The sequence below is a fragment of the Xenopus laevis genome, chromosome 6S (assembly GCF_017654675.1).
Source record: "Xenopus laevis strain J_2021 chromosome 6S, Xenopus_laevis_v10.1, whole genome shotgun sequence".
Taxonomy (NCBI): domain Eukaryota; kingdom Metazoa; phylum Chordata; class Amphibia; order Anura; family Pipidae; genus Xenopus; species Xenopus laevis.
This window is the reverse complement of record NC_054382.1, coordinates 27369802-27383050: the sequence shown is the minus strand read 5'-3', so window position 1 is coordinate 27383050 and position 13249 is coordinate 27369802. Positions and strand designations below refer to the sequence as shown.

At 39.6% G+C, this 13249-nt stretch overlaps 1 protein-coding gene across 6 annotated transcripts in view; it reads left to right on the top strand.

Moving 5' to 3' along the window:
* Positions 1 to 12357, top strand: part of ica1.S (islet cell autoantigen 1 S homeolog) — a 41014-nt gene extending 28657 nt beyond the window's left edge. For 2 of the 6 annotated variants that reach the window (XM_041567133.1, XM_018268675.2), the window contains 7 exons: positions 1327 to 1415; positions 2102 to 2151; positions 2785 to 2841; positions 3241 to 3303; positions 5500 to 5757; positions 8046 to 8138; positions 11800 to 12357. In XM_041567133.1, the coding sequence (XP_041423067.1) occupies positions 1327 to 1415; positions 2102 to 2151; positions 2785 to 2841; positions 3241 to 3303; positions 5500 to 5757; positions 8046 to 8138; positions 11800 to 11927 (738 nt within the window). In that variant the 3' untranslated portion in view covers positions 11928 to 12357. 6 annotated transcript variants of the gene reach the window in all.
* Positions 12358 to 13249: the final 892 nt, after the last annotated feature.

The window sequence follows — 13249 nt, the reverse complement described above, 5'->3', positions numbered from 1 at the left end:
CTAAAGGGGAAGTATGCCCCATGTATAAAGAATGCTTATTTTCCATTTAATAACCAAATGATGTCACTGTTAGTATTCCTTAAAAGGAAATGATATCCTACTTGCGATAGTTTTCAGTTACGAAGCAGTGAATTATATTTATCCAACTCCTCTGCAATATATAAACTCTTCATTCAGTAATACAGTATCAGGGCTCCTTGTAGAAGCTGGTACATTTTTAAAGGAGAACTATCACAACAATAGAAATTTAATATAAGCTTCCACATACTGAAATAAGAAACTTTCTAAATAAAATCAATTAAATATTCTGTATTGTTTCTGAAATAATTAAGTTTATGTTCACTATTCCTCTCTCAGCATCTGTTTCTCTTCATGCACCAGTTGGGTGTCAGATAATCATTGACAGTTGGATCCAATATATCTTATAGGGAGGCTTCCTTTCCTAGCAGATGTATTAGAGCTCACTCAAATAACTGATTCCAGTACAAACAAAATAGGGATGCACCAAATCCACTATTTGGAATTCGCCCAAATCCTTGGTAAAAGATTCGGCTGAATGCCAAACTGAAACAGAATCCTAATTTGGATAAGCTTGCATATGTTTGGCCAGGAAAGGGAAAAGTGGAAAAAAAAATTTTGTGATGAAAAGTCACGTGATTTCCCTACCCACCCCTAATTTACATATGCAAATTAGGATTCAGATTAGGTTCGACCAGGCACAAGGATTCAGCCGAATCATGCTGAAAAAGGCTGAATCCTGACCGAATCCTGGATTCGGTGCATCCCTAAAACAAAATTAACAAATTGCACAAATTCTGCATGTAGAGAGACAGGATTTCTGGTGATTTTAATAGAGTGAGCTCTAATACATCTTCTAGGCAAAAGGAGCCCCCCTATAAGATATATTGGATCTTAACTGTCAATGAATATCTGACACCCAACTGCTGCATGACGAGAGAATGAAGTGAAACAGATGCTGAGAGAGGAATAGTGAAGATAAACTTGATTATTTTAGAAACAATGCAGAATATTTAATTGGTTGTATTTAGCTTCTTATTTCAGTATGATGAAGCTTATATTAAATTTTCATGTCCGTGATAGTTGGATATGGAAGCACCTACACTTGGGAAAGCACTACTGCCAATTTAAGGGCAAAGAAATGGAAGATAAGCCTTTTTTTATTACAGATGGGGTGTGTTTCCCTTAATGCAGTAAAGTAAACCTGTGCTATAGCTTTGCATGCCGTAGTTGGTTGTACCTAAATGTATCATTTGAAGCTGCTGGTTCCCATTCGTGAATCTCATGATATTGTTTGTCTCTTCCTAGAGTCTACAGGATCCTGTGGACAAACTAATAAAGCAAGAGGAGGAGAAGGAGAAAGGCAAAGAGGATCCTGCTGCAAAACCAGACGATGAGTAAGAAAATACATTGACATTTCCTTCCAAACTCTCTGCAGGGCTCTGGGGCTTTTTAATGGCCATAACTTTTATTGATGTTCAACCTCCCCCAGTATGTGAGTCACTTCTCGTTGACTTCAGTTAGATGTGCTGAGTCTTTTTCACCCGCAATTATAGATGAAAATACACAATTTTATGACTTTTTCAGGATTTAATCGTGGGTGCCGAGCTCCTCGCAGCACTTTGCACTGATGTCATTGGCTGTCAAATATCTGCAATAAAACGCCCCACATGCGAATTAATATCTTCCACCATCCTGAAAGTTATTTTTGGAGGGTAATCTCTATTCCTGTATGCAGAATAGGCTCCTGGTTTTCAGGCTTTATGCTTGGAAATATAACCGAGAGTTAGGTTTAAAGGCACCAGATTAATGGCTGTGAATAGAGTGCCTGCCTATATATATATATATTAGGGATGCACCGAATCCACTATTTTGGATTCGGCCGAACCCCCAATCCTTCACTAAAGATTCGGCCGAATCCTAATTTGATGCCTTGGGACCGATTGAGTCAAAATCTATTCCTATGCATGAATAAGAACTAATATTACACATTTCAGCTGGCACTGAAATAAAACAAGCCTCACACACACCTGCCTGGCCAATATATTGATATCTATATTTTGCAATCCCTTTATTTTCATAGGCTCATTTCTTTAGATGACATGCAGCAGACTGAGGAATCTGGATCACCAGGTAAAACCCATGGAAAAATGCCGGGTTCTTGGAATCATTGCTTTATTTATTATTGCTCCCCATTAATGACAAAGAGAAAATCCAGCACAAACTGACCATTTTGCTAAGAAAACCCTATTGAATTCTGCACAGCTGCACAATATGCATTGATTACATTTCTGCGAAATATGGTGGCGCTATATAAATACATGTTAATAATAATTGATTCCAAATCTTCCATGAATGGTAAAGTTGTATATGTTCATTGCTAGTTGCTGCATACATCATATTATTTAACAGTACTGGCTCTTCTTCAGCCAAGCCTCCAAGTCCCACAATGCCTTGCATGTTTTGTGATGAATAGACTTGTAATGTAAGGGAATGACAGGTGTGCAAGGCATTGTGGGAAGCTAAGATGGAGAGAAGCTGCCTAGTGTTCTGGCTTGTGCTTTCCATGCTGTCTTGCTGATACTGGGAATAATCCATAATTTTATTATTTATATTGAACCACGCGCCTCATTGCTCCATCCTCTCAATGTTCCCCCATCCCATTCTTCTCCCTTAGTTCTGTAAAGACTTTATTAGACACAGTCTGTTAGTTGTATCTGGGTTATACTTAAATTTCCAAATTACTGTTTGTTTGTTTATTTAAAGGTGAAACAAACAAAGGAAACATATCCAGCTTTGATGAGTTTCTCCGGGAGAATTCAGGTATTTAAATCAGGTTAAAATAATAACATGGCTGGCAGCAGCATGATGCATTCTTAGGGTAAGGACGCACGGGCAGATTCGGGGAGATTAGTCGCTTTGGGGTAACGATGTCTCCGAACTGCCTTCCCCTACCTTCCCGCCAGCTATAATAAAAAATCGCCAGTGGGATGGCACTCGTGGTGTTTTGTTTTCTGAAGTTGCCTCACGAGGAAACTTTGGACGACTTCGGAAAACGAAGCGCCGTGCGTGCCACCCCCTGGCGATTTTTCATTATAGCCAACGGGAAGGCAGTTCGGGGAGATTGTAGCCCCGAAGAAGAGGCAATTAGTCGCTGGGGCGTCTAATCTCCCCGAATCTGCCCATGTGCCCTTACACTTATGAGTTTTTCTTTTCACCCAGTAGGTGCACTAGATGATTTATTGGATCTGAAACCGGAGGAGAAAATGTTCTATGAAGAAGCTGGTAAGTTGTTTTTTTTTCCCCCTCCATTCAGTGGTGTGTAAGGAACACGCCTTTACTTCTGAATTTATACCCAGGGGATAGCTAATACCGGGGCTGACATTATTGGGGGGGGGCAGACAGGAATGTTGAAGAGGCTTGGGTGGGCACAGCTAAAATCTAGAAATAGTATCAACTGATTTCTGCTCCAATCAGCCTAGATTGCCAGAGCTGATACCAGTGTCTTGCTGTATATACATATTTACTACTTGCCTTTTGGGATCAACCAATGGACAAAATGTATCTGCAGAATCAGACTTATACATCTAATATCCCCTGGTATTGACATTGGGGAATTTTAATAGTGGATTCTCATTTACAGTCATATGAAAAAGTTTGGGAACCCCTCTTAATTCTTTGGAGTTTTGTTTATCATTGGCTGAGCTTTCAAAGTAACAACTTCCTTTTAATATATAACTTGCCTTATGGAAACAGTAGTATTTCAGCAGTGACATAAAGTTTATTGGGTTAACAGAAAATATGCATCATAACAAAATTAGACAGGTGCATAAATTTGGGCACCCCAACAGAGATATTACATCAATACTTAGTTGAGCCCCTTTTGCAAATGTAACAGCCTCTAGACGCCTCCTATAGCCTTTGATGAGTGTCTGGATTCTGGATGTGGGTATTTTTGACCATTCGTCCATACAAAATCTCTCTAGTTCAGTTAAATTTGACTTTTGGGACTGTGAGGGCCATTCCAGAATATTGTACTTCTTTCTCCAAGTGTGTTTAGGGTCATTGTCTTGTTGGAATATCCAACCCCTGTGTAACTTCACCTTTGTGACTGATGCTTGAACATTATCCTGAAGAATTTGTTGATATTGGGTTGAATTCATCCGACCCTCGACTTTAACAAGGGCCCCAGTCCCTGAGCTAGCCACACAGCCCCACAGCATGATGGGACCTCCACCAAATTTGACAGTAGGTAGCAGGTGTTTTTCTTGGAATGCGTGTTCTTCTTCCACCATGCAAAGCGCTTTTTCTTTTGACCAAATAACTCAATTTTTGTCTCATCAGTCCAAAGCTCTTTGTTCCAAAATGACTGTGGCTTGTCTAAATGAGCTTTTGCATACAACAAGCAACTCTGTTTGTGATGTGAGTGCAGAAAGGGCTTCTCATCACCCTGCCATACAGATGTTATTTGTGCAAATTGCATTGAATTGTAGAACGATGTACAGATACACCATCTGCAGCAAGATGTTCTTGCAGGTCTTTGGAGTTGATCTTTGGGTTGTCTGTAACCATTATCACAATCCTCTGCATATGCCGCTCCTGTATTTTTCTTGGCCTGCCAGACCTGGGTTTTACAGCAACTGTGCCTGTGGCCTTCCATTTCCTGTTTACATTCCTTACAGTTGAAACTGACAGTTTAAACCTCTGAGAGAGCTTTTTGTAGCCTTCCCCTAAACCATGATACTGAACAATCTTTGTTTTCAGATCTTTTGAGAGTTGCTTTGAGGATCCCATGCTGTCACTCTTCAGAGGAGAGTCAAACAGAAGCACAACTTGTAATTGGCCACCTTAAATACCTCTTCTCATGATTGGACACACCTGCCTATGAAGTTCAAGGCTTAACACGCTAATTTGGTGTTGCCAGTAATCATTATTGAGCAGTTACATGCATTCAAATTAGCAAAATTAAAATGGTATCCTCATTTTTGCACAGCCAGTTTTTCACATTTCATTTCATACAACTAAATACTGCTTCACTTTGTTCAGAAAACACCCCAGTACTCAGATGTTCCTGGGAAATGAAAGACATATCACTGATATCTTTTTTGTTGAAAGTGGAGTACAATCATTATGCAGGCTTAGAGGGGTTCCCAAACTTTTTCATATGACTGTATATCTGAATGGGATTATATATACTAGGGACCCCTTGATCTGATCCGCAGTGTCTTTATTTTTATGGGTTAGGGTGCTTTTAATCGTGCTGGTATAATTGATGAATAAATATAATTTTTTCTGACAATTAATTAGTAAGTTTAGTTAAGTCTAAGCATCTGGGGGGTTAAGTCCTTAATGTGTTTGGTGTTGTTTAAAATCGTTTATATAATTGGCCACCCCAGAACTTTATAGTATCTATTCACCAATAGGGATTCAATATATTAATTGCATTTATGTGATTATTAACGGTCTGTGTTTCCCTAGCAGTTCCCAAAGACCCACTTGATCCTGACGCTGGAGATAAAGATGAAATGCAGCTGCTGAATGATATTCTAGGTGCTTCTTCCTTGGAGGGTGACGATCTTGGCAAAGAGTGGGCGTCAGTATTTGGAGATGCGATGCCCAGTCCTCATCCTGTGAGCCCGGGAGCAATAAACCAGGAACAACACTCTGATTCATCCTCTGGGTTCCTTCCTTCTCAGCTCCTAGACCAAGACATGAATGACTTACTGTCCTCATTGCAGGGTACGTTACAATATCTGGAAGGAGCTTGTTGGCTTTTAGCCTGGTCACTTACACTGGAATCCTCATAATAGGACTTCATACATAGAGCAGAGTTGTTGCCTTTTTTTCCCAGCTATCCCTGGGGTTTCTGATTCCTGCAACCTTCTCTGAAGCTTATGCTGCATACGTTCTGATTAACAGTCTGCAGCCCTTCTGCATGTACCTTTACACTGTCTGAGCTTCATTATGGCAATTCATCTAAACCCAGAGACGTATATTACCTTACAGCTATGGGATCCCTTATCCAGAAAGTTCCGAATTACGGAAAGGCCATCTCCCAAAATCTCCATTATAATTAAATAATCCGAATTTTTAAAAATGATTTCCTTTTTCTCTGTAATAATTAAACAGTTCCTTGAACTCGATCACAACTAAGATATAGTTAGTCCTTACTGGAAGCAAAATCCATTATCCGGAAAACCTCAGGTCCAGAGTATTCTGGATAACGGGTCCCATACCTGTATTAAGCTTTTCCCTACTCTTACCTCCAATACGTGAAACTCACCTGAGGATTATGGACTACACTAACCTTAACAAGGCTGAACTGTGCTTTGCCTTTTTATTTAAAGCGGACCTGTCACCTACACATAAAAAGTTGCATAATGAAAGACCTTTGCAAATTAAACATGGAACACAAATTATTTTTTGGCATTAAAACTTCCATACCTGTTATAAAGGTGTTTAAATAGCTGAGCTGTATTATTGTCTGCCCCGTCTCTATGCCTGAGGCATAGAGGCGGGGCAGTCAATGACTTTCACTTTCCATTCAGCAATTCACTGCACTCCTCAACTTTCCCCTTCTCTACAATTGTGTAGGGCACTGCGCATGGGTATTAGGTCCCTCATTTTGGTGCATACACACGATTTTGGGGTGATACACAATTTGTCTTAATAACAGTGTCCACAAAATGGCTGCTGTCTGCTTGTTGTGTAATTCCAAGACTGAAGGAAACAAAATTTAAAAAAGAAATATAGTTTAAGTAAAATTTATTGTGCCCAACTAATATGATCTTAAAGAATCTGGAAATATTTCTTAGTGACAGGTCCCCTTTAAATAATAAGTCACATTAGTGACAATGAAGAAGTTCCAAATGATGTTCAAGATTTCTGCAGCCTTTCTCCCTTAGCCGGTTCTTCAAAATATCTGCTCTCCAATCAGATTCAAAGAAAATCCAACCGTTTAATAATTATTAGAATCCACATTCTTAAAGGAGAACTAACCCTAAAAATGAATATGACTAAAAATACCATATTTTATATACTGAACTTATTGCACCAGCCTAAAGTTTCAGCTTGTCAATAGCAGCAATGATCCAGGACTTCAAACTTGTCACAGGGGGTCACCATCTTGGAAAGTGTCTGTGACACTCACATGCTCAGTGGGCTCTGAGCAGCTGTTGAGAAGCTAAGCTTAGGGGTCGTCACTAATTATCAAGCAGCTAATGAGGTTGGCCTGTAATATAAACTGATGCTACAGGGCTGATTATTAAATTCTGATGCTAATTGCACTGGTTTCTATGCTGCCATGTAGTAATTATCTGTATTATTTACTAATCAGCCTTATACTGTGACATTTCTATTCTATCTGTACTGTATATTGTGAGTGGATCCCTAAGCTCAGTAAGTGACAGCAGCACAGAGCATGTGCAGTGAATCAGCAGAAAAGAAGATGGGGAGCTACTGGGGCATCTTTGGAGAAACAGATCTTCCCTGCTAAAGGGCTGTGGTTGCCTAGGGCTGGTGCAGAAGCCAAAAACATAATATATAACATTTCTAGCTACTTCTTTAGTTAAGCTTTAGTTCTCCTTTAAAGAAGGTTTTTATATGTACTGGTGGTTTTTTTTTTATGTATATGTCCAGATCTGAAAAATGTACCCTTTCCATACCGTACGTAGGTCAAAGAAACCCATTTTTATTAAGGGACTGTACAAAAGTTATTAAATTCTTTTCAGATCCAATAATATCATGGATGTAGCGGCATCACCAGGCCAGGTCTGCAGCCAGGTGTCACATGGGGAGTATATGTGGCTCTTCCCAATATCTCAGGTGCAAATAATAGTCCCCATAGCAGTCCCACAAACTTGCAGATAATAATTACCTTGGAACCAAAAAAAGTTATGATTTAGCGGTAATATAAATTTGATATTGTCTTTTCTTTAAACTGTCTATACCTGAGATATTTAGAGTGCTAGTTCTAACGGTTGGATTTTCTTGTGACCTTTGTGATTATATTTATTCCTAAATTGCAGGTGGCTGGACGGCCAACAGTGGGGCTTCATCTAGTCCAGCAGCTCCCCCTCCCAACAGCTTCAATTCCAGTGCTAACAAGGCACCAGCAAAAGGTATGTACTCTGCCTATGTACCATTACTGCTTCAACAACTTCTTTTTCTTCTCTAACATTTCATACGTAACTTGTACTACAGGCATCTGACAGCACATCCCTACTCTTTGGCTTATTAAAGTGATATTTCCCCCTTAAAGGCGTTATTCACCTTTAAATTAACTTTTACTACGATGTAGAGAGTGATATTCTGAGACAATTTGCAATTGGTCTCCATTTTTTATTATTTGTGGTTTTTGAGTTATTTAGCTTTTTATTCAGCAGCTCTCCAATATGCAATTTCAGAAACCTGGTTGCTAGTATCTAAATTCCCCTAGCAACCATGCATTCATTTGAATAAGAGACTGGAATATGAATAGGAGAGGCCTGAATAGAAAGATGAGTAATAAATGTAGCGATAATAAGGGGGTATTTTACTCCGAATAGTAGTCTGATTTTATAAAATTGAACTTTTATTTTTCTGGATTTTTTCGGAATTTATTAAACCCAGAGGATGTAGGTCAGAATCTGAAAATCTGGCATCTCATACCTGTCGAAGTTGCATAAAAGTTAATGGGAGAAGTCCCAATGATTTTTTGATATGCAATGGGTTTCGTGTAATACCCCAATGTTTTCAGCAAAAAGGCATAAGAAATCAGAGTTTTTGGGTGAAAAATCCGAAAAAAATGTGAAAATCATATTTTTTCCTGCAAAGCAAATTTTCAGGAAAATGTTATAAATAAGCATAAAAGACCAGAGCAGATTTGATCGGAGTTTGTAGCAGAAAAGTACCCCCTATTTGAAAGCTGAAAAGAGTCCGAAGAAGAAGAAAAATAATTCAAAAACTATAAAAAAGAAAAAAAATGAAGACCAATTAAAATGTTGTTTAGGATTAGCCATTCTATAACATACTAAAAGTTAACTCAAATGTGAAGCACCCCTTTAAGGTAGGCTGAGATTGCAGGAGATTGAGTGGCCTATTTTGCAGAGCATTTTTGGTTTCCATTTTTCCGTCGCGTTTATCGCCTATTTGTAAAGCGACTTTCAGGTGAGGTTAATGTCGTAAGTTATTATGGAAATGAGGTAGGAAAAAGGTCATTGAAATCCATTACTGAACTATCAATAGACTAATAATTAATAGAATGTTCCCTGGTCTGACAAATTCCAAAGGTCAATAAATATCAAATTAACAATCAAATTATGGCTCCAGCTAAGAATGGAGGGAACTCACCATATAAAATGTGGGGGGTCCAGGTGTACGTCTGGGACCATCAGCTTGTGGTTGGTTAATTACACCTTTCTTTAAGGGGCAGATTTATTTAGGGTTGAATAGTAAATCTGAATGTTTTTATCAAAATTCACACATTTGAATTTGTAAATTCGAATGTGAGATTTATCACAGCTGGACCATGGAAACCGTTCTAATTCGAATATTCGCCACCTAAAACCTGCTGAGTTCATGTACAAGTCAAGGGCAGAGGTCCGTTGAGCCATTTGAATATGTTAATTGTCTTCCTGACATTCAAGGTTTTTTCCAATGGAAAACTTGATTTGAATTCAGTTGTCCATAACGAATATATTGTGCTAAGCCCGGTGCAATTGTACAGCTCATTTTCTGCCCCAGCAATGTTGTCCCATATGGCAGTACACGACTTCTCACAAGTCAAACAGTTATCCGAAGATTACCGGAACGCCCCTTTTTTTGCCGGCTCTAAAATACTCGTTCTCCTCCGAGCACACCACAAACTTGTTGAGACAGCGCTAAAAAAGCTTCAGGGGATTAAGCAGTAAACAGTAATATATAGTGTAGTGTTTTGACCTTATTTAGGTACAGTAAGTCCACTTTCCAAACTCTCACATACACAGAGTTTAATGGCAACACAAACACGTGACTCTCACAACCTGAAGTCCAAATCACCAACTGTGGTTAACGATTGGGTTCTCACAAGTGTTTAGGATATAATGTCCACCCGCACTCACAGTGATTTCGCCCGACCAGCGTTGCTCCTCAACCTTGTGTTTGGTAACGACGTCCGTTGCTTCCTCTATGATACATCTGACGCGTTTCGTCGGAGACCCGACTTCATCAGAGGCTTCGGGTCTCCGACGAAATGCGTCAAAAACACTACACTATATATTACGATCTGTTTACTGCTTAATCCCTTGAAGCTCTTTTAGCCCTGTCTCAACTCCATTTTGAAGGAAGTACATGGCTTCTGACTTGCTGTATAGAAGAGCATTTTTCTTACAGGGATGGGACCAGTTATCCCAAATCCAGATCACCCCAGGTCCCAAGCATTCTGGATGTTTTTGTAATTTGGATCTTCATACCTTAAGTCTGCTAACAATCATGTAAACATTAAATAAGCCCAATCTCATTAATAAATCATTTAAAGGGATACTGTCATGGGGAAAAAAATTTTTTTTCAAAATGAATCAGTTAATAGTACTGCTCCAGCAGAATTCTGCACTGAAATCCATTTCTCAAAAGAGCAAATAGATTTTTTTATATTCAATTTTGAAATCTGACATGTGGCTAGACATTTTTGTCAATTTCTCAGCTGCCCCTGGTCATGTGACTTGTGCCTGCACTTTAGGAGACCAATGTGTAAAAGAAACGGATCCGCACACACACCGATTAGTGCAGTCGGGGATTATCCCCTTTTATTCAGCCACCAATAAAAGGGGATAAGGGTGGGTGGGTGTTCCCCCCCGAAACATTGATGTTTGGTGGCTGAATAAAAGGGGATAATCCCCGACTGCACTAATCGGTGTGTGTGCGGATCCGTTTCTTTTACACATTGGTTGCTAAGGGACCCGGCCGGGTCAACGGAAGGAACGCACCACCAGCTTGCAGGATTGGTGAACTACAGGTGTGCGGTAGGATAATTACATTGCACTTTAGGAGAGAAATGCTTTCTGGCAGGCTGCTGTTTTTCCTTCTCAATGTAACTGAATGTGTCTCAGTGAGACATGGGTTTTTACTATTGAGTGTTGTTCTTAGATCTACCAGGCAGCTGTTATCTTGTGTTAGGGAGCTGCTATCTGGTTACCTGACCATTGTTCTTTTGTTTGGCTGCTGGGGGGGGAAAGGGAGGGGGGTGATATCACTCCAACTTGCAGTACAGCAGTAAAGAGAAGTTTATCAGAGCACAAGTCACATGACTTGGGGCAATTGACAATATGTCAATATGTCTGGGAAATTGACAAAATGTCTAGCCCCATGTCAGATTTCAAAATTGAATATAAAAAAATCTCTTTGCTCTTTTGAGAAATGGATTTCAGTGCAGAATTCTGCTGGATCAGCACTATTAACTGATTCATTTTGAAAAAAATGTTTTTTCCCATGACAGTATCCCTTTAAGTTTTAAATAAACCTAATAGGCTGGTTTTGCTTCCAATCAGGAATAATTTTATCTTAGTTGGGATCAATTACAAGCTACTGTTTTATTATTACAGAGAAAAAGGAAATCATTTTTAAAAATGAGAATTATTTTGTTAAAATGGAGTCTATGGGAGCTGATCTGCTCGTAATTTAGAGCTTTGTGGATAAGACATTTGCAGATAAGGGATCCCATACCAGTAGAGCAGCAGCTTGTGGGATGCAGCAGGTCTCCTATATAATGTGTATCAGTTGAGTAGAAAGCTTTCAGATCATACAACTGTTCCCTGTACTTTTCAGATGTCTCTAAAACTGCAGGATCCAAAGATCTGAGCGCTTGGTACAACCTCTTCGCTGACCTCGATCCCTTGTCCAATCCTGATGCCGTTGGGAAAACCGATAAGGAACATGAACTGCTCAATGCCTAATTCCAGCCCTGGGGAAGCAGAAGAAACTAGGAGAAATCAATTGCCGGCCGGCTCCTTTTGTACAATAACCTGTTGTTTTGTTGTGAGTTGCACAAGGGAAAGTTTCCCCACTGATCCCCTGCATTTGCCAAAAGAAACCCAAACACTATGTTACGGGGATTCTACTTGCAACTTATCTTTTAGAAGTGTCTTCATGAGATGAATACAGAAAGGCTGCTCGGCTTTTTTTAAGTGGAAGCCGGAACTATAAGATCCATGCCCTGGGCTCTGTCCATGTGTACTCAATTGTGCAGTTATTCAGTTCGAGACTCCAGGTCCCACCGGGCACATATAAAACACACCGAATATAATCTCCTGACCTTTGCCTGTTGTCATGAGCTTGTCGGCAGTGTCATTCCAGAAATCCTTTAATAAAACTGGTTTTTGTCAATGACTGTGTGATAATATTATTAAATGCTTTTTATACATGGCTACATTTCCATTCTGTTAGGATACCTTTGAGGTTTTCATTAAAGGGGAAGGAAAGCTACCTAGGCAGTTTGTCAGTTTTTAGTCTTTAGAATGCTTTACCATACCTGAGTAAACTGCTCTAGACACTGACTGTTTAGGATAGCAGCTGCCATATTAGCTTGGTGTGACATCACTTCCCGTCTGAGTCTCTTCCCTGCTCACTAATAGCTCTAGGCTCAGATTACAGCAGGGAGGGGAGAAGAGAGGGGGGAAAGGTAGAGAAGATCAAACTGAGCATGCTCAAGCCCTAGCCCTGGAGGTTTATGCTGAAAACAGGAAGTTTGATACAGAAGCCCATGTGTACACAATAGAAGGAAACTTTTGAAACTCAGAGACTCAGAGCAGCATTACTGGTGTATTTATAAAGACCTTTCTGAAAAAGCTTACTTAGTTTGAGTCTTTCCTTCTCCTTTAAAGGGCATGTAAAGGCAAAAAAATAAAATCCCATTTTAACTTTCTTTAATGAAAAAGAAACATATCTCCAGTATACTTTGATTAAAAAATGTGTATCGTTTTTGTGTACCGTTTTTATAAGAAAGCTGACTGTATGCAGTGAAATTCTCCCTTCATTTACTGCTATGGATAGGAATTGTCAGACGGTCCCTAACTGCTGAGCAGGGAAACAATCATACTTATGAACAGCAGGGGGAGCCCCCACCTTACTTCCCAGTCATGCAGAACTCAAGCAGCTTTGTTTATGACGATCCCTAAGCAGCCCAGACCACACTGAGCATGTGCACAGTCTTAGTCTTGCAAATATGTTTAACAAAGTTACAAGATGGTGACCCCCTGTAGCCAACTTTGAAAGCATA